This window comes from Anomaloglossus baeobatrachus, chromosome 5, assembly GCF_048569485.1.
Source record: "Anomaloglossus baeobatrachus isolate aAnoBae1 chromosome 5, aAnoBae1.hap1, whole genome shotgun sequence".
Taxonomy (NCBI): domain Eukaryota; kingdom Metazoa; phylum Chordata; class Amphibia; order Anura; family Aromobatidae; genus Anomaloglossus; species Anomaloglossus baeobatrachus.
In genome coordinates, this window is record NC_134357.1 from 436,687,086 (window position 1) to 436,711,514 (window position 24,429).

At 44.9% G+C, this 24,429-nt stretch overlaps 1 protein-coding gene across 1 annotated transcript in view; it reads left to right on the forward strand.

The window, feature by feature from the left end:
• CDH4 (cadherin 4) overlaps nt 1-24,429 on the forward strand; it is a 1,210,640-nt gene that overhangs the window by 1,147,729 nt on the left and 38,482 nt on the right. The window contains exons 9-10 of the mRNA XM_075350393.1: nt 6,941-7,126; nt 11,783-12,036. Coding sequence (XP_075206508.1) covers nt 6,941-7,126; nt 11,783-12,036 — 440 coding nt within the window. The remainder of the gene's footprint in view (nt 1-6,940; nt 7,127-11,782; nt 12,037-24,429) is intronic.

Consider the following 24,429-nt stretch of genomic DNA (forward strand, 5'->3'; position numbering starts at 1 on the left):
GCCACCTCTGGTCGATATTTTCCTTAAGTCTGCTGCAGGGAATCAATGGGCCAGAGGCGATGCTTGCAGAGATGAGATCTTGAGCCGAGAGCTTCATCTGAGCACGCACAAACTCCGGGTGCCATTATTTGAAGTCCTCACCACCCACAGCACAGCCCGCAGGACAGCCCGCCACCCGCAGTAAACCGCAGCACAGCCGACCACCTGCAGCCCACAGTAAGCCCGTAGCATCTCCTCTGCCTCCTGTGACCCCTCTCCACCACCCCCAGTAAGCTACATTCAGATTATAAGACGCACCCCTCATTTTCCTCCCAAAAATGTGGGAGGAAATGTACGTCTTATGATCCGAAAAATATGGTATTTGTTTTCCATCTATCAACATCCTCGTCTTCCATCATTGGCAGTTCTGACTTTACATGAGCCAGAGAAGTAGGGGGGTTGATGAACAACAATAAGTAGGTGGGAAGGTGCACTGAACTGTTTGGCCACACAATGGGTGTAACAATATCTTGTGCTTAGTTTGAACAGTCATTTGGTGCTGACAGATCTCCTTTAAAGGACAATGCTCTAAAAACCGAAACCTTATGAAATATCTTCAATCCAGAGACGGCAAGAAATATTCGTCTTGCCCAGTCTTAGTCTATATCATTGAACATTTCTATGATTTTAATGGAGTATAGATGACACATACAAATTTGCAAAATCCTGAACATAAATTCAGGCCAGTAAAGATTTTATTCCAGAAGTTAAACACTCGTTATGGACTAGTGTGCATAGTCATTGTACTAGTCCAAAACGCGTTTGATGGATTTAGTTTGCATGTGTTTTTAATCTAATCTTTTTGCAGAATCGATTTGTGACTTTTTAATGAATTTGAAATAAATCAGTTGTTTATGATGCCTGGATGCTGGACATTTGTTCTTATATTAAGATACTTATTAGAGTGTTCACTAGGAAAAAAGAAAAAGTCCAGCATGACATCCAAAATATAAAACTTGTTCTTCTTTATTAATACATGTTAAAAAGGTTAAAAACCTGGACGAGGGACGCGTTTCGGCATATGCTTCCTTATATTATACGCGTCCCTCGTCCAGGTTTTTAACCTTTTTAACATGTATTAATAAAGAAGAACAAGTTTTATATTATTATACCTCCTTCCTTCTGCATAGCCGGTGGAGGCAGGTAAGGAGATGTTCCTCGCTCCTGCGGCTTCACACACAACGATGTATGCTGCCGCAGGAACGAGGAACAACATCGTAACAGCGGTCATCCCGAAATTATGGAAATGACCGACGCTACACCAATCGCCGATTTACGACGCTTTTGCGATCGTAAATCGGCGCATCTAGGCTTTACACATTGCGACATCGTTACTGGTGCCGGATGTGCGTCACTTTCGATTTGACCCCGACGATATCGCAGTAGCGATGTCGCAACGTGCAAAGTACCCCTAACACTACAAGTCTTTCTATTTTTACTAATGGAGAAGATTTTTAATGAGAGGTAAATGTCAAAGACCTTGATCAGTAAAGTCGACATTAGAGCAAAAAACTCATGACTAGAGATGAGTGGACCCGTGGAAGTTCGGTTTGGTGAGTTCAGGACTTTTGAAAATGTTTGGTTGGAACCCGGACTTGACCTGAACCGCAATGGAAGTCACTGATTGGGCAGTTTGGTTCTCCGCCCATTTGTAGCCAGTCATAAACAGATCACTTCCTGGGGCGAGTGGGCGAAGTTTTTCCATTTTTTGGGGGGTTGCACACTACATCTGATTATGCTGTTCTTACTAGAGTTGAGCCAACCTTGGGCTCGAGGCTCGGCGTTTGGGCTCAGAAAATTACGTGAAACTCACACTGGTATCGCTCTATAATCGTGTGTGAGTGTTGCGCAGCATTGTGCGAGCTGTGGGAAGTGTTTGATTGGCTCAAATTTGGCTTACATTCAGCGTTCTTACATGTATTGTTCACAGAGATTTAAAGAGAAAAAAAAAAACGCCCACCCACCTTTGAAAGAGTTTTGCTATGGGCCAAAAGCAAAACACTTCCGGAGGTGCGTGGGTGGTGTTTTTGTTTTTTTCTTTATTCTCAGTGAGCAATACATTTAAGAACACTGAATGTAAGCCAAATTTGAGCCAATCAAACACTATCCACAGCGCGCACAATGCTGTGCATCACTCTGATACGAGCACAGCATGATACTCACCAGGATGAGTTTCACGTCATTTTCTGACCCCAAATCCCAAGCCTCGAGCCTAAGGTTCACTCAGCTTTAGGTCTTAACCCCAGTGTGAGCCATTCAGACACTGTAAGTGGCTCGTACTGGGCTGAGCACCGAGCGTACCCGAGCACAGCAATGCTTTCTCGAGTGATTTGCATACCTAAAGCACCCAATCTCCGAACCCGAACTCTGTTTGGTAAAGTCTATGCTCAGTAAGAACATCGAACCTCAGATTCGCTCATCTCTATTCCTGACCCAAAGAGCTTGCACTCAAGTTCCTTCCTTAATGCACTCCCCCTGCCGATAAATTGAGGACAGTGAGTTTTGCAGAGCTTAAACCACTAATCCACTCTTGCTGTGGAGCAGGAAATGTTGAGAGTGGAGTGCAGAGCAGAGAGAGTAATCACAAACCCCAGGCAGAACGTAACGAGTTCTCCTCTTTTCTTATCGCTTGCGGCTTCTTCATGATACGATCAGGTATTGTGAAGCACAACAGATGTTAAAGGTCAGTCCGACGCCGGCTACATCAGTCACAGGGGAGCGTGGCAGATCCAATTCTGGATAAATTCCCAATTTGTCTTCCTAACAAGGTGATGGTATCAGGGATTTCAGTGTACGAGAGGAGCAGGGAACCGATTAAAGATTTTTGTGCTGTCAGAGCTGGATTCAATTCTGCAATCACTCAGTTAGCTTTCAACTTTCCAAAGTCAAGTTCTTTTTTTTTATCATGTGCTTCCTATTTCCATCTGACCTCCATAACACAACTTGTTAGGATGATATCCCATTAGTACGAGGACAGAGCCCCCGTACACCTGGCCGTCTCTGAGCTCAATTACTATAATCCATTTTCATTTGGTTGTGGCTAATTTTTGTTTGATCATTTTTGAATACACAGTAATAGCTATTAGAAGTCACTTGTATGGTGCATTGTGGCCTATTCTGCCATGACAGAAGCAATGAGAGCGATAAAATATAGAAAAATACAAATGCACAAATGTAAAAAAAAAGGAAGAAAAGTTTAGTGTCACAGTTTCAGCAATCGTATTCGCACATGGCAGATTTGTTGCCTGTATTTCTGCTGCTGGCTTATTTATCTGTAAGGGGATTGCACAAATCCATGCACCGTCTACAGATTTGCTTTTCCAATGCGTATTAGGGTGTAGCATAGTCGCAATGCAACTAGAAATGTGTCAGAAAGCAAAACAGCTATGACATAAATCATATCTTTTCTGTTACTTTTTTTTTTTTCTTCAAGGGAACCTGTCATCAGATTTGGCAACTATAAGCTGCGGCCACCACCAGTGAGCTCTTATATACAGCATTCCATAATACTATGTATAAGTGCTCAGGCCGCTGTGTAGTACGTAAAAAACACCTTTAGAATACTCACCTTGGGGTTGTGGTCCAGTCCGATGGGTGTCGCTGCTCTCTGGTCCGGTGCCTCCTCTCTGCAGTGATCTCCGCTCTCCTTCTACCCAGCCCAGTATGGATGACAGGTCTACATCATCCACACAGGCCGACATTGTGGTCCTGCGCAGGCGCACTCTGATCTGCCTTGCTGTGGGCAGGTCAAAGTACTCTAATGAGCAGGCGTGACCAAAGGTTAAAGACCACACACGCATGCACACTACAATACTTTGATCTGCCCTCAGCAAGGCAGATCAAAGTGAAACTGCGCAGAAGTTCAATGCCGACATGTGTGCATGACGTAGGGTGCGTCATGCACCTCGGCTTCAGAAAAAGGAGGACAAAGATGGCTGAAAGAGGAGGCCCCGCACCCAGAGAATGGAGCCACCCATCTGACCTGTCTGCACCGTACCGACCGTTTAGGTAAGTGTTATAAAGTCATTTTTACATTCTACACAGCGGCCTGGACTCTTATACACAGCATGTTAGAATGCTATATAAAAGAGCCGACTGGTGGTGGCCGCAGCTTATAGTCACCAAATCTGGTGACAGGTTCCCTTTAAGGCCCTGTGCGCACTAGAAAAAAGAATTTTCTTAAGAAAATTCCACAGGTTCTTAAAGATTTCCGCACCTGCGGCAAAAAAACGCAAACAATCCGCACCGAAATCCGCATGCGGTATGTTGCGTATTGGTGCGGATTTGGTGCAGAATTACCGCAGGTTGTTCCCTGCGGGATTTCACAGTTCTCCTCGCTCCTGCTGTCCATGGTGCTGAAGTCTCCGGGCTGTGCTTTTGTCCCTTGCGCCTGCCTCCGGCGCTCTGCTGTTTGCGGGTCAGCTGTGCACTGCATAACTGCATATGTATGAGCCGGCCTGGAAGCAGGAGAGCAGTGTCCGGAGGCAGCCTCGCAGGAGAAGGTGAGTATAAGATCAGCTGTGACTTCAGTCAGCTGATGTGCAGTGACCGCTGGAGTCCTCCACCTGTCACTGCAAAGCACATCAGTGAAGTCACCGGTGATCCCGACGGCTCACTTCACTTGCGTCCTGACCCTCACAGTGAGCAGTCATGGTCTATGGCGCTCACTGTGAGAGCCAGGTTTAGCAGGGCTGGAAGCGTCGTGGGACATCTTGTGGATTACGTCGGACCTGGAGGGCTGTTATTAGGGGTTAATAAAGTGGTGAAAGAGGGGGCTTTTTTGTCTTTTATTTCAAATAAAGGATTTTTGGGGTGTTTGTGCTTATTTACTTTCACTTACAGTTTCGTGATGAGGGGGTGTCATATAGACACCTGCCATCACTACACTAGGACTTAGTGGCAGCTGTGTGCTGCTGCCATTAACTCCTTCATTACCCCGATTGCCACCGAATCACGGCAACGGGAAGACTCGGGAAAAGTCCGGGACTGTCGCATCTAATGGATGCGGCAATTCCGGGCGGCTGATGGCTGATATTTTTAGGCTGGGGCTCCCCATAATGTGGGTTTCCCTAGCCTGAGAATACCAGCCCCCAGCTGTGAGGCTTTATCCTGGCTGGTTATCAAAATTGGGGGGGACCGCACACTGTTTTTTTTATTTATTTATTTATTTATTTTACTGTACGCTATAGACCCGCCCACCGGCGGCTGTGATTGGTCGCACTGAGACAGCTGTCACTCAGCGTGGGGGCGTGTCTGACTGCAACTAATCACAGCCACCGGTAAGCAGGGAAGGAGTGAATACGAGACTGAATAATGAGCCGGCTCTGGAAGATGAAAGAGCCGCCGCGGGAGCAGTGTGACAGCCGCCCGATCATCGGTGAGTATGAAGCGCTTGCTCCTACCCCTTTGGGGCAGATTCTGTTCCCCATAAACTTTATATGGGTAGCACCATCTGGCCAGATACCGGGGATCAATCCTCTGCCGACCCAGAGTCAGTGGGTGATTGATCTGCCAGCCCTCGAAACCGCAGGGACCTGCAGAAAAGAAGAGACATACAATTGTTTTTGCTGCCGGAATCCCGCAGCAAAAGATGTAGCTGTCAAAATCCGCCTAGTGCGCATAGCATTTTTTTTTCCCATAGGCTTTGCTGGTGAATCACTGCAGAGATGTTATGAACATTTTCTGCAGCGAAACATACAGCAAATCCGCAGGAAATCCACGGCAAAAGCCGGCAAGTGCGCACAGGGCCTAAAAGGGGTTGTCTAGGTTTTTAAAAACATGGTTAACGTCTTCCAAAAACACCACACCTTCAGATTGTGCGTGGTATTACAGCTCTGTACAATTCATTTTAAAGAAGCGCTTACTGAAGATCGTTACTGTATAAGCCTTTGGAAATGTAGGTCTTCTACATCTGGGTGTCCGCCTGCAGAAAACGTATATGCCTGAGAATGGTGCAAGACAGAGCACACGATGACTCAGTTTGCTCCATTATAGTCAATGGCCCCTTCGGCGTATGCATCCAAAACGCGTTTTGTGGGGGAAGGATGGGGGTTCAGACGGATGCCCTGATGGGACCAGTGAACAAAGGTAAAAACGCAATGTGAAAGTGGCCTTACACTTGTAAAGCTGATAACCTGGAAATTTACCCTACATCTGTATGTTGATAGTGTTATCTGACATGATAGGTTCCCTTTAATGTAGTGTAAGTGGGGAATTGTTGGTTTAAAGCACCACTTCAGCTTTGGAGGTTTTTTTGGTCTTATACTTCCCTTCTGGCATTTTCATCCTTTTTCAGCACTGCTTTGGTCACGCGGTGCGATCTCTGTGCCCGCAACTTCTAACTGGTCGGAAGTCTGAAGCTGCGTTACAACCACTCAGTGCAAGTCTATGAGAGCAAAAACGAAATTCTCATAGACTTGTATTGATTCGTGACCTCTGGAGTGCTCCATGAAACACTGAAGCAGGCAACAGGCCATAAGCTTGCCAAGATTGACTGGAGCATCTGTGAAAACAGATGTAGATGCCGGAAGCTGATTATAAGTAGGGAGTAGGAGACTTTGATTTAAAGCACCACTCCAGCGGTGAAATAAAAAAAACGCTGGAGTGGTGTTATAAAAAAAATATCATGAGTCCGTAATGCTTTTGTGTTAGGGCCGCGAGTTCCAGCCTGACTGCACATTTTATGATCGTAACTAACAGTATCAGTAATCTATGATGCGGGACGATCAGGTCAATAGTCTTGCAATTAGACCAAGACTTGTGGGCATAATACGGATGCTAAAATACACATATTATGCATGTCTGAATGAAGCCAAATAATGGTCTACACACCATTCAATATACTGAACCCCGACCATAGTATCTTGTGCAGAGATGACTAACATATCATTTTCCCACACAGTTCACTGGAGAGGTGCCGGAGAACAGAATTGATGCCGTTGTAACCAATCTCACGGTGGTGGATCGTGACCAGCCATATACTCCCAACTGGAATGCTCTATATAAGATCATTAGTGGCGATCCTTCCGGTCACTTCACTGTTAAAACAGATCCGGTTACCAACGAGGGCATTGTCACTGTGGTAAAGGTGAGGTTGTGCCTGCACTGACAACAATATACTATAATTATATCTACTATTAGTTGGGTATGTGCTGGCCTGGACATTTCAAGCCAATACCTCGACCGCATCACCATTATACAATACAATAGTCAGTTATTGGGAGAACCATTTGACTGTTGAACTCGTTCATGTTTCTTATCTATTTAATGATATATTTGCACACATTGAGCTCCCTTTGACGTAAATGAAGATTTATTGATAGCTTTCAGGGAGGACAGAGTACTTTATTGGGAATCCTATTACGAGCATCTAGAAGAGTCATTAGAAAGATGATTGTAGTCAATAAGGCCTGCGTGACTCTATGGCATCTGCTGTTCGCATTGTGCACTGTGTATAGGACTGGTTCCTATTCTCGGTGTAATGCTGCGCTGTAATGTCATCCATATACCGTACATGCTTTTTATACTGTGCTGAGTTTCTGCTGTAATTCACTGGAGGCTGCTGTCAAGCAAGCAGCAGAAGCACCAGCCAGCTATTCCCACCCTGTCTGCAGCATCTGGGGAGTGGAAAAAACACTCATGTGAAAAGCTGCTCTATAGTATTCTGCTATTCCAGCGTCTCCCATCATACAGAGCGCCTTAATCACAGACTCCACATTTCTCATAGTTTCACTGAAACACTGAACAGTCAAAGAGATAAAAAAGGCAAGAAAAACCTTCAAAGCTAGATCTAATCAGCTGCAACATTAAGAAGTCAGAGTATTCCCCGAGAATCGGTCAGAACAACTCTACAGGCCAAGAATCTACTGGATCTACCCATCACAGATGAGAGACCCTCAGCATTGGGGATCACTTCATTAATATCCATTAGTATAGGCGTTTGAATAATCATTACAATCCACTCAATGCAAGGGCATAACATACAACAATTGTAGAAATGGATTATAGTCTTCACACTTGGATACAGTAATTTCATTGATATTTGTATTTACTTTGTAGAATAGAGAAGATTAGGGGATTCTGCCTGTCAAAAGAGACAGAGACTTGGAAGGGAGGAAATTTAAAAGGAACCCGACCACTGATCTACGGGCAGCATGTATCAGGCCGTAATTCATACACAGGAGACTAGTCATACAGGGGGGTCCTGTGCAGCTATAGGGAAAGACCTGTCATTCATTGGCAATCGCAGGGAGACCCTATCGGGAACTGGCCTGCCTGACTAGTCTGCCGTGCGGCTCTGTCCTCGGCAGCTATTAACCTTATGTTTTTGTTTAAAATGTCACAGCGTTTTAGAGTTAAATCATATGGGCAGAAATCATACAGCCACAGTCTGATATACAGTCCATGGATCGGGCAGGTTCCCTTAAAGACTGTGAACACCTTTGATGTACAAAACACGATTTGTACATATGATAGTTTTTACGTTTAGTTCATAAAATTGCACAAAATTTCGTTCTATAATCTGTCTTGATTAATTTTCTTACCCCTTAAAATTCAGCTTTGCAGCCTGAACCAAGTTTTAGATCTTTCTTTAGTGGGAGTGTCTCTTCAGGTAATACATGCTGAACGAGGTCTGTTTATATCCAGAGAGCTGCTGTCTTTTGTCAGCTCATGTGTCAGCACAGCTCCAATATTTTAACTATTTCCTTTTCATGTGCTTTCCTGTAGCTTGTTTTTTCTGACCCTTCTCTTCCCCAATCCTTTCTGAGGCTCTAGTCTACATGCTTTCTCCGCAGTAGCCACTGTGGAGATTTATACACCATCCCCTCACTGCTGCTGTCTATAACACTGAGAGAAGGGAGGGGGAGAGCAAAGAGTTCGTATAACAGCTTTGACTGATTAGTAACATTTTTGCAGCTCACTCAGCTGTGTAAAGAATCTGCAGCAGTAAAATGGAAGAAAATATTAAATGGTATTTAGCAAATTAAACAGAAAATGAAAACGGTGCATCAGCTTACCCCCTGATTAAAAATAGTATCCGATCACCAAGGATTGTCCATGGATTCTAGTATGGATGCACAAATCTTCATGGCTGGTGTTCACAGATATCACAAGAAATAAACAAAATGGCTTAATCCAGCACAAGTAATAAAGTTACATTTCTTTGTAACCATTAAAATAAACGCATAACAAAATTAAAAGGTTCCATGAGAGTCCACGTGATGAGTCCGAGATAGACATCCTTATGCGTTTCGGACGTAGCTGTCCTTATTCTTATTAATAAATATGGATACATCCGAGACAGACAACTAACGCATTTCGGACCTACTTGTCCTTATTCATAGGAATAAGAAGAGGTACATCTGAAACGTGTTTGGTTGCCTGTCTCAGACTCATCTTGTAGACTGTCATGGAACCTTATAATTCTGTTATAGATCTATTTTAGCGGTTACAATAAAATTGGACTTTTTGTTACAGTGGTGCGGGATCATGCCATTTTTGCTTGTTTCCTATCTAGCAAATTACTTGGCTTTGATTTAGGAAGCAAACTAATAATACTAAATATAATTCTGAGTGAAAGTTTCTATAGCCTTTAATGTGAATTCTAGACAAAAAAGACTGACTGCACTCATCGACCTGACGTATGAACAGGTGCATAGCTGAACATGACATAAAATACAAAAAAAGACAGTTTGCACTGAGTGCAGTCAGTCTTTTTTGTCTATATGAAGAGGGTCATACCTTCTGACTGTGCACCCCTCCCCCAGTTGCCACAGGTAATCTTATCCTATATAGCAGGTTCCTACTTGCCCATACACAGGAGGTTTTTAACCCAGAGAGAGGCTTTAGCATAGTGTTAGGTACCCAGTGACGAGATATGCCGTGAAGGGGCAACTGGGCAGATATACAAATGGCCATTTATATATGCTAAATATCTCATTTTTCTTAGATTTTCCTTAGCAGTAATGCAGGTCCATGTTCACACATTCATGGTTTCCATACTTTAGCATTATCAGAGTGCAAACTGTCTTTTTGTATTTAATGTGAATACTGACTAGGTACGTCATCAATAGTGTTGAGTGAGCAGTTAACTATGCTGTTAGCGAGTACTGTCCGCTACTCGCATATTCGTTACGAGTAGCAGGCGCAATGTAAGTCAATGGGAAAAAATTGCTAAGTAGTGAGTAACCCGAAAGCCGTACTATTTGCTACTCGTATGAATAGTATGGCTTTCGGGTTACTTGCTACTTAGCGAGTATTTCCCATTGACTTACATTGTGCCCACTAACTCGTAATGAATATGCAAATGTGACGCCCTGGGCAAGCCAGGGGTCACAGGTCACTGCACCATCACACCCTACATCCCAGTTAGGAACACCAAAGCTAAACTAAAATCCTTGTTGCCTTCCTCCAGAGCCTGATGTTCACACCAGGGGGTGGGCCAGGCGGTTGGCTCCGCCCACCGAGGAGTTCACAGCTCTGGAGGCGAGAAAAACCAGCAGTTAAGCTAGGGACGGAAAGGAGTAAACAGCTAAGATGAGCTAAGGAAGTGAAAGTAGTGAAGCGAAGTGGAAGTGGTAAAGTAGGAGTAAGAGAAGCTGAAGGAAAGTGAGAACAGTTACAGAAAGGAAGCTTGAAGTGTGTCCAGCTGTGTGCAGGACAGGGTCAGCAAGGTCAGCAACAGTGGTGATTGTCTGAAGGGGTGACCGTTTGGAAGTTCCTGGAAGGGCCGCGGACGGGTAGTGACCCGGCGGTCTGGAGCAGCGTACCAAAAGACAGTCAGCACCAGGGCAGGGGCCTCTCGGACCCCGGCAAGGCTAGGAGTCGCCAAACTTGCCAAATCCGTCAGTGAAGGGGACGTAGATCCCCCAACAACCAAGTCCTGAGTGAAGGCAACAGCCCAACCTGTACACCAGAGACACCGCCACCGCCAGGGCACCAGTTTCTGAGGGCCAGCGCCTGCGGGCAAAGAGTAGAGCTCCTGCGGTCCAGCTTGAAGCCGGGGAGCGGGTTACCGGTGGGAACCCATCGCGACCAACAGACAACATTAGGTGCAAGGAAAAGGGACATCACCGCTACCGACTGGGTGAGCAAGTGCAGCCGTCCGTGGGACCAACCAACCAGCCGTTTGGTTACCGAGAACTGTGTCGTGGTTACTGGCTGAGTGAGTACCTCCGTGCCGCAAGGCACAGCGCTGCCCCCGCGTCCCTGCATCCACCAGGCCCTGCATCCTACATATCATCACCGGGCCCCGGGATCACCAACCCCCTACCCACGGAGGGGCAACACAACACCTAGCTGCTCCACATCACCACCCCCGGGATCCCCGTATTGAGCAGCGGTGGTGCTACAAATCACCACAACCGTGGGTGGCGTCACGGACATTATCCCAACACCCCAAATCCCCCCTTTCACTCACGGGCGAGAAGCGCCGCTCGAGAACCCCCGGGATCCGGCCCACAGCTCGAGCCACCACTGAGCAGCGGCGGCCGCCGGACCGAGTGGAAGGGGTGAGCGCGGTGTGCTGACACCCTCCTCCCCGCCCGCGACACAAATAGCAGACAATACTCGCTAACAGCATAGCGAGTACGAATAGATAGATACTCGCTCAACACTAGTTATTAATACAGCCCTTTAAAGCTCACCCACAATTTCCAATGGCACTCATTCTCTAAAGCGTATGTCCCATCTACATGTTACAAGTGCCCCTTCCTGCTGGTAACTATTGTCCCTTCTGTTTCAGCCGGTGGATTATGAAATGAACAAGGCTTTTTTACTAAATGTTATGGTGACAAATCAAGCACCTCTGGCCAGCGGCATCCAGATGTCTCTACAGTCCACCTCTGCAGTGACCATTTCCATTATGGATGTCAATGAAGCCCCATATTTCCCCAACAGAAATGACCCCATCAGGCAGCTGGAGGGGGAGCCCCCAGGCAGACTGCTGACTACATTCTCTGCAGTGGATCCGGACCGCTCCATGCAGCAAGCTCTGAGGTGGGTGACATAGACATATTACACTGTACACAGCTCAGGAATACCAGGGGAGATGCAGACCTGAATGTAATATCTAACACCGTGTACAGTTCATTTCTGATCTACAACTTTACATTTAGGAAATCTAGATATTCTGCCATCCTATGATCTATCATAAACTAATAGAAGCCAACTTGTGGTAATGAATGAAATGGTGAATAGTGCCGGGTGTTTTTGTGCGTCAATGACTGTTTTGCATTGTTCGTAAGCTGGCGATTGTAGGTGGGTAAGAGGTATACATACGGTACATCAACGGCTGTTATAGCTCATGTAAAGGGGAAGTTGGCATAAAGCATTTAAAGAGAAACCGTCGGTTTCATGTTCTCTCATAAATTAATAGTATATGTGTAAGTAAGAAATTTTGCAAAATGTCCTAGAAGAGAAATCTGATTCTTTCGTCTCCTGGATTGATCTTTCGTTCTCAAAATTCTCACTTCACTGGTAAAATCTGTCCTCAGATTTTACCATTATGGAGTTAAGGGCACTTTACACGCTGCGACATCGCTAACGATATATCTCCGGGGTCACGTCGTTAGTGACGCACATCCGGCGCCGTTAGCGACATCGCAGCGTGTGACACCAAGGAGCGACGATCAACGAGCGCAAAAACGTGAAAAATCGTTGCTCGTTGACACGTCGTTCATTTCTTTAATATTGTTGCTGCTGCAGGTATGATGTTGTTTGTTGTTCCTGCAGCAGCACACATCGCTATGTGTGACACCACAGGAACGACGAACATCTCCTTACCTGCGTCCACCGTTCAATGAGGAAGGAAGGAGGTGGGCGGCATGTTCCGGCCGCTCATCTCCGCCCCTCCTCTGCTATTGGACGGCTGCTGTGTGACGTCGCTGTGACGCCGCACGAACCGCCCCCTTAGAAAGGAGGCGGATCGCCGGCCAGAGCGACGTTGCAGGGAAGGTAAGTCCGTGTGACGGGTGTTAGCGATGTTGTGCGCCATGGGCAGCGATTTGCCTGTGTCGCACAACTGACGGGGGCGGGTACGCTCGCTAGCGATGTTGATACCGATATCACAGCGTGTAAAGTACCCTTTAGACGATGGCAGTTGGTAAAGTTCTATGAAGATATGTAACTGTCGTTTGTGGAGTTCATGCAGCAGAATGTCTATGTCTGCCTCTAGCTCCTCCCTCTTCATGGAATTTTAAAAGCACCAACTGTCATCTCCTATCTCAGTAATGGGAAAATTAAGTCTTTGCTAAATATAGATTTTACCCATGTACTGAAATTTAAAGATCAGTCCAGGAGAAGAAGGAAGCAGATTTCACTGAGAAGAAGAAAGCAGATTTCACTAACATATATTACAAAGTTGCTTCTTTTCATGGGTACCTTTCATTTCTAAAATAAAAATGAAAACAATTGTAACTTTAATTTTGTGGACCACGGGGGAACACTATTCTCCTTAAGGAGACTTTGCAAGCCAGTCTGGCTGCCAGGTAAGGGGACTTATAGCTGCCAGGCCCCTCTAAGAAATATTCAAATTGTCTCTCCAGTAAAGGAGACAAACTCTAGCACAGCGCCACCTATTGGAAGTAGCGATCCTAAAAGTCACAAGTGGATTTTCAACAATCCTTTGCAATATGACTCAGGATATATAAGCCAGATCAGAATTCCAATTTGCAGACACGGTGTTTCGGGGTGCTTGCCCCTCGTCAGTGCAAAGTATGGGGGTGTCTGATCTGGCTCATGAGAAAGCTATGTGGGGACCACGGGGGAACACTATTCTCCTTAAGGAGACTTTGCAAGCCAGTCTGGCTGCCAGGTAAGGGGACTTATAGCTGCCACGCCCCTCTAAGAAATATTCAAATTGTCTCTCCAGTAAAGGAGACAAACTCTAGCACAGCGCCACCTATTGGAAGTAGCGATCCTAAAAGTCACAAGTGGATTTTCAACAATCCTTTGCAATATGACTCAGGATATATAAGCCAGATCAGAATTCCAATTTGCAGACACGGTGTTTCGGGGTGCTTGCCCCTCGTCAGTGCAAAGTATGGGGGTGTCTGATCTGGCTCATGAGAAAGCTATGTGGGGACCACGGGGGAACACTATTCTCCTTAAGGAGACTTTGCAAGCCAGTCTGGCTGCCAGGTAAGGGGACTTATAGCTGCCACGCCCCTCTAAGAAATATTCAAATTGTCTCTCCAGTAAAGGAGACAAACTCTAGCACAGCGCCACCTATTGGAAGTAGCGATCCTAAAAGTCACAAGTGGATTTTCAACAATCCTTTGCAATATGACTCAGGATATATAAGCCAGATCAGAATCCCAATTTGCAGACACGGTGTTTCGGGGTGCTTGCCCCTCGTCAGTGCAAAGTATGAGGGTGTCTGATCTGCCTCATGAGAAAGCTATGTGGGGACCACGGGGGAACACTATTCTCCTTAAGGAGACTTTGCAAGCCAGTCTGGCTGCCAGGTAAGGGGACTTATACCTGCCACGCCCCTCTAAGAAATATTAAAATTGTCTCTCCAGTAAAGGAGACAAACTCTAGCACAGCGCCACCTATTGGAAGTAGCGATCCTAAAAGTCACAAGTGGATTTTCAACAATCCTTTGCAATATGACTCAGGATATATAAGCCAGATCAGAATCCCAATTTGCAGACACGGTGTTTCGGGGTGCTTGCCCCTCGTCAGTGCAAAGTATGGGGGTGTCTGATCTGGCTCATGAGAAAGCTATGTGGGGACCACGGGGGAACACTATTCTCCTTAATTTTGTGTAAAGACGTTTTGCTGCAGCTTAGGTATATATAGGGTATTGTATAGAATATCGCCTCCTATTATTAATTATGACAGAAATCAACCACAGTTGTGCAACCTGTATGACAAATTATATTTTCATGGCTGAGATCGAAATGATTACAGTCATCGCAGGAAGTGTTGGCACCCTTGAAATTGTTCAAGAAAATGAAGTCTTTCTCCCAGATAATTATTGCAAATACAAAAATGTATTTCCTTTGTCTGTATTGGAACAACACAAAGAAAAAAAGAAGAAAAAAGGCAAAAATGGGCCAGACATAATTGTTGCACTCTCAACTTAATATTTGGTTGCAGACCCTTTGAAATAAATAGCTGTAATCAATCATTTCCTATAACCATCAACAAGCTTCTTACTCATCTCACCTGGAATTTTGGACCAATCTTCTTTTGCAAACTCTCCAGGTCTCTCATATTTGAAGGGCACCTTCTTTCAACAGCAATTTTAAGATCACTCCACAGGTGTTCAATGGGATTTAGAGCCGAACTCCTTGCTGTCACTCCAGAACTCTCCAGCACTTTGCATCCATGTCTGAGTGCGTCTTGAAGTACGTTTTGGGTCATTGTCCTGCTGGAAGACCCATGACCTAGGATGAAAACTCAGCTTTCTGGCACTGGGCACTACATTGCAAACAAAAATCATTTGGTAATCTTTAGACTTCATTATGCTTTGCACACAGTCAAGGTCCCCAGTGCCAGAGACAGCAAAACAGCCATAAAACATCTTTGAAACTCCACCATATTTGACTGAAGGTACGGTGTACCTTTGTAGACATCATTCCATTTTTAATAAACAGTACAATGATTTGTATTACCAAAAACTCTATCTTGGTCTCATCTGTCCAAAAGACGCTTTCCCAGAAGGATTTTGGCTTACTCATGAACATTTTGGCAAACTGCAATCTACCTTTTTATGTCTCTGTGTCAGCAGTGGGGTCCTCCTGGCCACCTGCCATAGCGTTTTATTTAATTCAAATGTGGATGGATAGTTCGCACTGATATAGATGCACCCTGAGCCTGCAGAACGGCTTGGATTTCATTGGAACTTGATTGGCTTACTTATCCACCATACGGACTATCCTGCTTAGCAACCTTTCATCAATTTTTCTCTGCCATTCTTGTCCATGGAGATTAGCTACAGTTCTATGGGTGGAAACTTCCTGATTATGTTGTGCACCATGGACAAAGTAACATCAGATATTTGGAAATGGACTTGTAATCTTGAGATTGTTGATATTTTTCAACAATTTTGTTTACCATGTCCTCAGTCCTTAGACAGTTAGTTCTCTTCTCCTCTTTCTATTCTCCATTCTTAGTGTGGCACAAACAGAAACAAAATGCAAAGATTGAGTCAACCTCTCCCCTTGTATCTAGTTTCAGGTGTGATTTTTATATTGCCCACACCTTTACTTGCCACAGGTGAGTTTGAACGAGCATCAAATGCTTGAAACAAAGTTATTTACCCACAATTTTGGAAAGGTGCCAACAATCTTGGGAAGCCCATTTTTGGGATTTAACGTGAAACTTTGTCCAATTTGCCTTTTTTCTATTTTTTTGTGTTGTTCCAATACACACAAAGGAAAGAAAGGCTACATTTTCTGAAACAGTTTCAAGGGTGCAAACACTTTCGGCCATTACTGTATGTCTCTTAGCCAGATTCAAAAGGCCGGAAACTGCGGATTGGTCTGTGCTACACTGTTTCTGTAACTCACATAGAGGTGAATGGGAGTTACAGAAACAGCACAGTGCAGTTCACATGGATTCCCATCATCACGTTACCAACGCAGACAATTTTTCTTTTCTTATCCATGAATGAGGAAATTAAGAGGAAATTTTCCATTTGGGCTATTCTTTATCCGATTCTTACTTCTTTAATCACGGTGCCTCAGCGGTTAGCACTGCTGCATTGCAGCACTGGGATTCTGGGTTCAAATCCGACCAAAGACAACACCTGCAAGTATTTTGTATGTTCTTCCCATACTTACTCTGGTTTCCCCTGGGTTCTCCAGTTTCCTCCCACATTCCAAAGACACTGATAGAGAATTTAGATTGTGAGTCCTAATGGGCACAGTGATGATCAGGTCTGTAAAGTGCTGTGGACTATGATGGCGCTATTTAAGCAATGCATAATAAATGAAATAATAAAATAAGTAATACGACCACACATCAGAATGATTATAACAAATCCTTGAGGATGGGGTCAAAGACATCTTAGTTGGTCATTGTATATAAATAATGAGCACCTTTCTGCTGCATCATTGTCAATGGCTGCTCAATTTCTGATAAAAAAAAATTATAGCCATGAGCAATGGTAAAGCCATTTGCAGTTCATACATCAGAAAGCCGCTGTGAGTTTTAGGAAGCGGCTTTTTAGAAGCTGCATTTCGGAGGAGCGCTACAGGTGTGCTGAGTGATACCTAGGGCCCCCTGACAAACATACTGAGGTTATTATTTATTATTATAGCGCCATTTATTCCATGGCGCTTTACAAGTGAAAGAGGGTATACGTACAACAATCATTAACAGTACAAAACAGACTGGTATAGGAGGAGAGAGGACCCTGCCCACGAGGGCTCACAGTCTACAGGGAATGGGTGATGGTTCAATAGGTGAGGACAGACCTGGTTGTGCAGTGGTCTACTGTACTGAGGGCTATTGTAGGTTGTAGGCTTGTTGGAAGAGGTGGGTCTTGAGGTTCCTCTTGAAGCTTTCCACGGTAGGGGAGAGTCTGATGTGCTGAGGTAGAGCGTTCCAGAGTATGGGGGATGCACGGGAGAAATATTGTACGCGATTGTGGGTTCTCTATGTCATCAAAGAAATCTGGCATAAATCGCTTTTCAAAAAGTCCTATTTTTACACAACATAGAGTTGTTGAAAAATGTTAACAATTGTAGGTGTTCTCACTCTAGTTTTGGCCAGCTTTGCCAAAATGCTCGGAAAGATGGCTTCATGCGGCGTGACAATACCAGCTCATCTAACTCATGACTAGCTGTGGTGTACCGTACTACACACATCTTACTCCAATCCTTTATTGGAATCAGTATTGTGACTAGGTGGAGGCCACTTTTAAAACTTTTCCTTGAAGTCCCTTCCAACTCTACTGTTCTGTGATTCTGTAAACTTTCTGACAGTGAGGGCAGTCAGAGAGTGGAACAGGCTACCATGAGAGGTAGTGAGCTCTCCATCAATGGAAATCTTCAAGCAGAAGCTGGATAAATATATACCTTGGATGATGTAGGTAAAGCTGCACTTGCAGAGGGTTGTACCCGATGGCTCTTGAGGTCCCTTACAACTTTAGCGTTCTATAATCCTATGAAGACGTGACTGATTCATTAAGAGGCGTTCGATGATTCAGGGCCTAAAGCTTTAAGCAAGGTTCAGGAAGGAAGTGTTTTTAATAAGACTGAAGATAAGAACAAGATGGCACATGACTTGGGGGAGATCAGAAGCAATGTCATAAAATATTATTTTATTGAAAGTATAGTAGATGCTTTGAACAAAAAAACCTCCATCAGATGTGGTTGGAAAATCTACAGTAAGTGAATGTAAATCTCTGAAAAATCTGGATCTATCGTCAAATAACAAAGGATATAATAGGAGGGTGAATTGGATGGACCCAGTGGTGTGTTTTGCCATCAATCTTCAATTTTTCTATGAGGTTGTAGGGAATTCGGCCGCAGCATTATTTCATTTATTAGCGGACATTGTCCCAATGTCTTTGTTCTAATGATATCCTCGGGGTCTTCAAAGTGACGACCTTTATGTCATAACGACGAGTTGGAGCAGCCCATCAGGCCGGCGTCTAAGATTTCAGAACATTGTTAAATTGTGTCAGGGTGCAGACGTGATCGTCAAGCTTCCGGTATACCTCGCCGCTGTAATTCAGTCTCCAGGGGGTGATCGGGATAAAAGGTGGTCAACTACAGGAAGACACAAGGAGAGTTGATGCTATCCCAGAATTCTATTCCATGATGACTTTTTACCTTTTTTCTTTTTTTCATATCATGACTGTGAGAGAAAGCCGAGTCCAGCTGGTGTGAGCCCAATTACCCACACTTCACTTGTGACATTTTTATAATCATTATGTGGTTCAGACACTTCACTCGGGGGCCTGGCCGGCTGACAGAGAAAATGATTATATTGACTCATGGAGGCTCCTTCCTATCGCTTCTGGACATATAATGAAGCCTTTAGAAAGACATTCCCAGTTAACGAGGCAATTTCTTCTTATTTGTTCCAGGTTGTATCGCCGATATTGTCACAAGGTGTTTCGTTCTCTTGGTAGTTGTTTTTTTTCTTTTCTTTTTCTTTTTAAAGGTTTGAAATACTAGGCCCTTTCCTTTTTGTTTCCTTTTTTGTGAAAGTGACATCTAAAAACTGTTTTCTTAAAACAGAAATTCTTAACTTTGATAAGTATTTTAGATGTAAAGCAAGATTGTAAGAGTGCAGCGCTAGTGGCCAACACCAGAAAATTGCCCAAATTATCATTACCACTTACGAGTGGAGATCTTTTTTTTTGTCATTTTTCCTCCACTGATCTTCAGTTAGAATTTCAATGGAAAAAGTAAAGTAGACTAAACCCTCCGATTTTGGCATGATAGTCTTAGGAGGACTTATGACTCTCCCCAACAGCTAATGTCTGGCAAGGTAAGGGTCGGGCATGTTGACTTTTAATGCCTGATTTTTTTGTTCTCCCTGAAGAAAAGCTGTGAACAGAGGAATCTGGCTATAGCTTACTCCACTCTCTCCTGTAAAAATACATACAAGATCGACTGAAATGAGGTGTATGTGTATAGGGAGTTGTCAGAGAGAGCTGTCAATTAGCCTAGGTGTAAGGTTGGGGTCACAATCAATCCGGACAGTGTTATAATTTTTTTCTCACTTTTGTAATCCATTTTTTTACTCAACAGCTATTAATCATGTACCGGACCACTTACAGTTTCCTATGTTGCAGAATTGTAATGTAGCTGTTAAAATTAGATATGATCTGTAGTATCCAATTTTTTTCTTGCACCCATAGACTTGAATGGGTGATTCTCATTTGATTTGAAAGTCAAATCACACCATGCTATGATTTTTTTTTTCTTACGCCAAATCAGTATGAGAAAAAATTGTTCATCAGCACTGCCTCATTGAATAACATTCAACACCTTTCTTTATCGGTTTGGACTTGGTGATATCAGCGAGCCCTAAAGGTACCGTCACACATAACGAGATCGCTAGCGAGATCGCAGCTGAGTCATGGTTTCCGTGACGCAGTAGCGATCCCGTTAGCGATCTTGTTATGTGTGACACCTACCAGCGATCAGGCCCCTGCTGTGAGATCTCTAGTCGTTGCAGAATGGTCCAGGTCATTTTCTTCAAAGGCGATGTCCTGCTGGGCAGGACACATCACTGTGTTTGACACTGTGTAACAGGATCACAGTGACTGCTGAGATCGTTATACAGGTCGCTACTGCGACCTGTATTGTTCCTGCATCGCTGGTAAGATCTGACTGTGTGACATCTCACCTGCAACCTCCCAGCGACCTTACCTGAGATCCCTATCAGGTCGCATCGTTTTCGGGATCGCTGGTAAGTCGTTGTGTGTGACTGGGCCTTAAGGCTGAATTAAAGGGAACCTGTCACCAGGTTTTTCCCTTATGAGCGTTGGCCACCACCAGTGAGCCCTTATATACAGCATTCTAGAATACTGTGTATAAGAGCCCAGGCTGCTCTGTAGAACGTAAAAAACACCTTTATAATAGTCACCTAAAGGCTACTTTACACGCTGCGATATCGGTCCCGATATCGCTAGCGTGGGTACTCGCCCCCATCTGTTGTGCGACACGGGCAACTGTTCTGTTGTGCGAACCGCCTCCTTTCTAAGGGGGCGGTCCGTGCGGCGTCACAGCGACGTCACTGAGCGGCCGCCCAATAGAAGCGGAGGGGCAGAGATGAGTGGCTGGAACATCCCGCCCACCTCCTTCCTTCCTCATAGCGGCCGGGAGGCAGGTAAGGAGAGGTTCCTCGTTCCTGCGGCGTCACACATAGCGATGTGTGCTGCCGCAGGAGCGACGAACTACATCGTTACTGCTGCAGTAACGATAATCGAGAATGGACCCCCATGTCACCGATGAGCGATTTTGCACGTTTTTGCAACAATGCAAAATCGCTCATCGGTGTCACACGCAGCAACATCGCTAATGCGGCCGGATGTGTGTCACAAATTCCGTGACCCCAACGACTCCGCATTAGCGATGTCGCAGCGTGTAAAGCCCCCTTAAGGGGGCAGTCTGGTCTAATGGTTGTCACTGCTTACAGTTCGACACTTCTCCATGTTGTGGAATCGCCTCCCTCCTGCCCAGCCCTGTGTGCATGTCTCGTCCTGTGTCATTCACAGAGAAGCATCCATTGTGCTCCTGCGCAGGCAAACTTTGATCTGCCCTGCTGAGGGCAGATCAATATACTGTAGTGCATATGCGTGGGCAATCTTTGACCTTTTCTCACACCTGCGCAGTACAGTATTTTGAGCTGCCCTCAGCAGGCCAGATCAAAGTGCACATGGGCAGTAGTGCAGTTGAGGCCTTTCTGTGAATGACGAAGGACATGTCATGCACACGTGGCTGGGCAGGAGGACGGTGATCTCTAGAAGAGAGGGGGCGCTGGACCGAGAGTAGCAACACCCATCAGACCGGACCCACCTAGGTGAGTATTATAAGGCCCTATGCACACTGGAAAAAGGAATTTTCTTAAGAAAATTCCACAGGCTCTTAAAGATTTCCGCACCTGTGGGAAAAAAACGCAAAAAATCTGCACCGAAATCCGCATGCGGTATGTTGTGGATTTTGTGCGGATTTGGTGCGGAATTGCCGCAGGTTGTTCCCTGCGGGATTTCACAGTTCTCCCCGCTCCTGCTGTCCGTGGTACTGAAGTCTCCGGGCCGTGCTTTTGTCCCGCGCGGCTGCCTCCGGCGCTCTGCTGTTTGCGGGTCAGCTGTGCACTGCATAACTGCATATGCATGAGCTGACCTAGAAGCAGGAGAGCAGTGTACGGAGGCAGCCTCGCAGGAGAAGGTGAGTATAAGATCAGCGGTGACTTCAGTCAGTTGATGTGCAGTGACCGCTGGAGGCCTCCACCTGGAGTCCTCCACCTGTCACTGCAAAGCACATCAGTGAAGTCACCGCTGATCCCGGCGGCTCACTTCACTTGCGTCCTGACCCTCACAGTGAGCAGTCATGGTCTATGTCGCTCACTGTGAGTGCCAGGTGTAGCAGAGCTGGAAGCGTCGTGAGACGTCTTGTGGATTACGTCGGACCTGGAGGGCTGTTATTAGGGGTTAATAAAGTAGTGAAAGAGGGGGCTTTTTTGTCTTTTATTTCAAATAAAGGATTTTTGGGGTGTTTGTGCTTATTTACTTTCACTTACAGTTTAGTGATGAGGGGGTGTCATATAGACGTCTGCCATCACTAAACTAGGGCTTAGTGGCAGCTATGGGCTGCTGCCATTAACTCCTTCATTACCCCGATTGCCACTGCATCACAGCAACGGGAAGAGTCGGGAAAAGTCCGGGATCTAATGGATGCGGCAATTCCGGGCGGCTGCTGGCTGATATATTTAGGCTAGGGGGCTCCCCATAACGTGGGACTCCCATCCTGAAAATACCAACCCCCAGCTGTGAGGTTTTATCCTGGCTGGTTATCAAAATTAGGGGGGGAACGAACGCCGTTTTTTTTAAATTATTTATTTATTTTACTGTACGCTATAGACCCGCCCACCGGCGGCTGTGATTGGTTGCACTGAGCAGCTGTCACTCAGCGTGGAGGTTTGTCTGCCTGCAACCAATCAGCCACAGCCACCGGTGAGCAGGAAATGAGTGAATACGAGATGGAATAATGAGCGGCGGCTCATCAAGATGAAAGCGCCGCCGCGGGAGCAGTGTAACAGCCGCCCAGTCATCGGTGAGTATGAAGCGCTTGCTCCTACCCCTTTGGGCTAGATTCTGTTCCCCATAAACTTTATATGGGTAGCAGCATCTGGCCAGATACCGGGGATCAATCCTCCGCCGACCCTGAGTCAGTGGGTGATTGATCTGCTAGCCCTCGAAACAACAGGGACCTGCGGAAAAGAAGTGACATGCAATTGTTTTTGCTGAGGGAATCCCACAGCAAAACATGCAGCTGTCAAAATCCGCATAGTGCGCACAGCATTTTTTTTCCCATAGGATTTGCTGGTGAATCACTGCAGAGATTGTTAACATTTTCTGCAGCGAAACATGCAGCAAATCTGCGGCAAAAAATGGCAAGTGCGCACAGGGCCTAAAGGTGTTTTTAACATTCTACACAGCAGCTTGGGCTCTTATATACAGCATTCTAGAATGCTGTATATAAGGGCTCACTGGTGGTGGCCGCAGCTCATAAAGGAAAAACTTGGTGACACATTCCCTTTAAGGCATGGACATGAGGAAAAAAGATTTCCTGAAATTAATATAAGATATGATGGAGCCATTTACACCTTTTCTGTATAAATTCGGTGTTTCAATTGTGTACATATTGGAGGTGAATATATGCAGTGCCTAATCTGCCTCCTAATTCTAGTGCGGCCTCTGTCACATCCTCTTGTGTAAAGACACACAACAATTTTGGCTGGAGAACAAACCAATATTTGCATTTTCGGTAAAGTCAAAAACACAGCCCTTTTTTCTAATAATTATTCCTTTAGGAAACTAATCTGCCATTAAAATAATGAGCTTTACCATTACTGAGCACCACCGTAAATGCATCATGATGACCCTCCAACTGAGATTTATCAAAATCCTTTCCTCATTTACCCAGACTAATTATCCTTAAATATCCCCAAAATCGGTGCCTTATTAGACATTAATTGGCCGTCTGTCTGCTCTTATGGCACCACCTACTTAAAATTTGAGGGTTCTTGTAAGCCAAAATTAGGAGTGGCGCCAAAACACAGCAGGAGTGAATCAATTATAGTCTTTCTCTGTAGCTTCCACTTCTGATTTTGACTTACAAATGCTAATGCAAAATACTGACCAAATACTAAGATGTGAATATAACTCTATAGTTATATGACGTTGCTGGGATTTCATGAACTTTGCTGCTATATTGTATTTTTCTCCACTTTTTAGATATATGGCATCCACAGTGGTTAATGCGTTTCTGATCCTTTTTTTTCCAGCCAAAACAGGGCTTGGATACAAAAAAGTAGAGTTGGATATGTTTTCAGTGCACTTAAAGATGGAATATCATCAGAAAATGACTTATTGTTTAAATCAGGTTTTTGTTTTACATGTATTTTAAAAAAGAAATTGGCAAGGTTCTTTTTTATATTCTGATCTTTATTTATAAGAACAAAATGAGTGATCATGCAATTTTCACACTAGGCATTGGGCTTTTTACGCTCATACTTCCTCTTCTTTCAGGAACAGTTTTCAGCAGGCTCCTTATCAGCAGAGGCAGGATTACAGTGACAGGCAGTAGCTCTATGCACAGCTGATAACACTTCATCCACCAATCACAATAGATGATGTCACAGCTGATTCTGCTTCACCTCTTTTCACAATGACCTTTGCACATGCCCATTTGACAC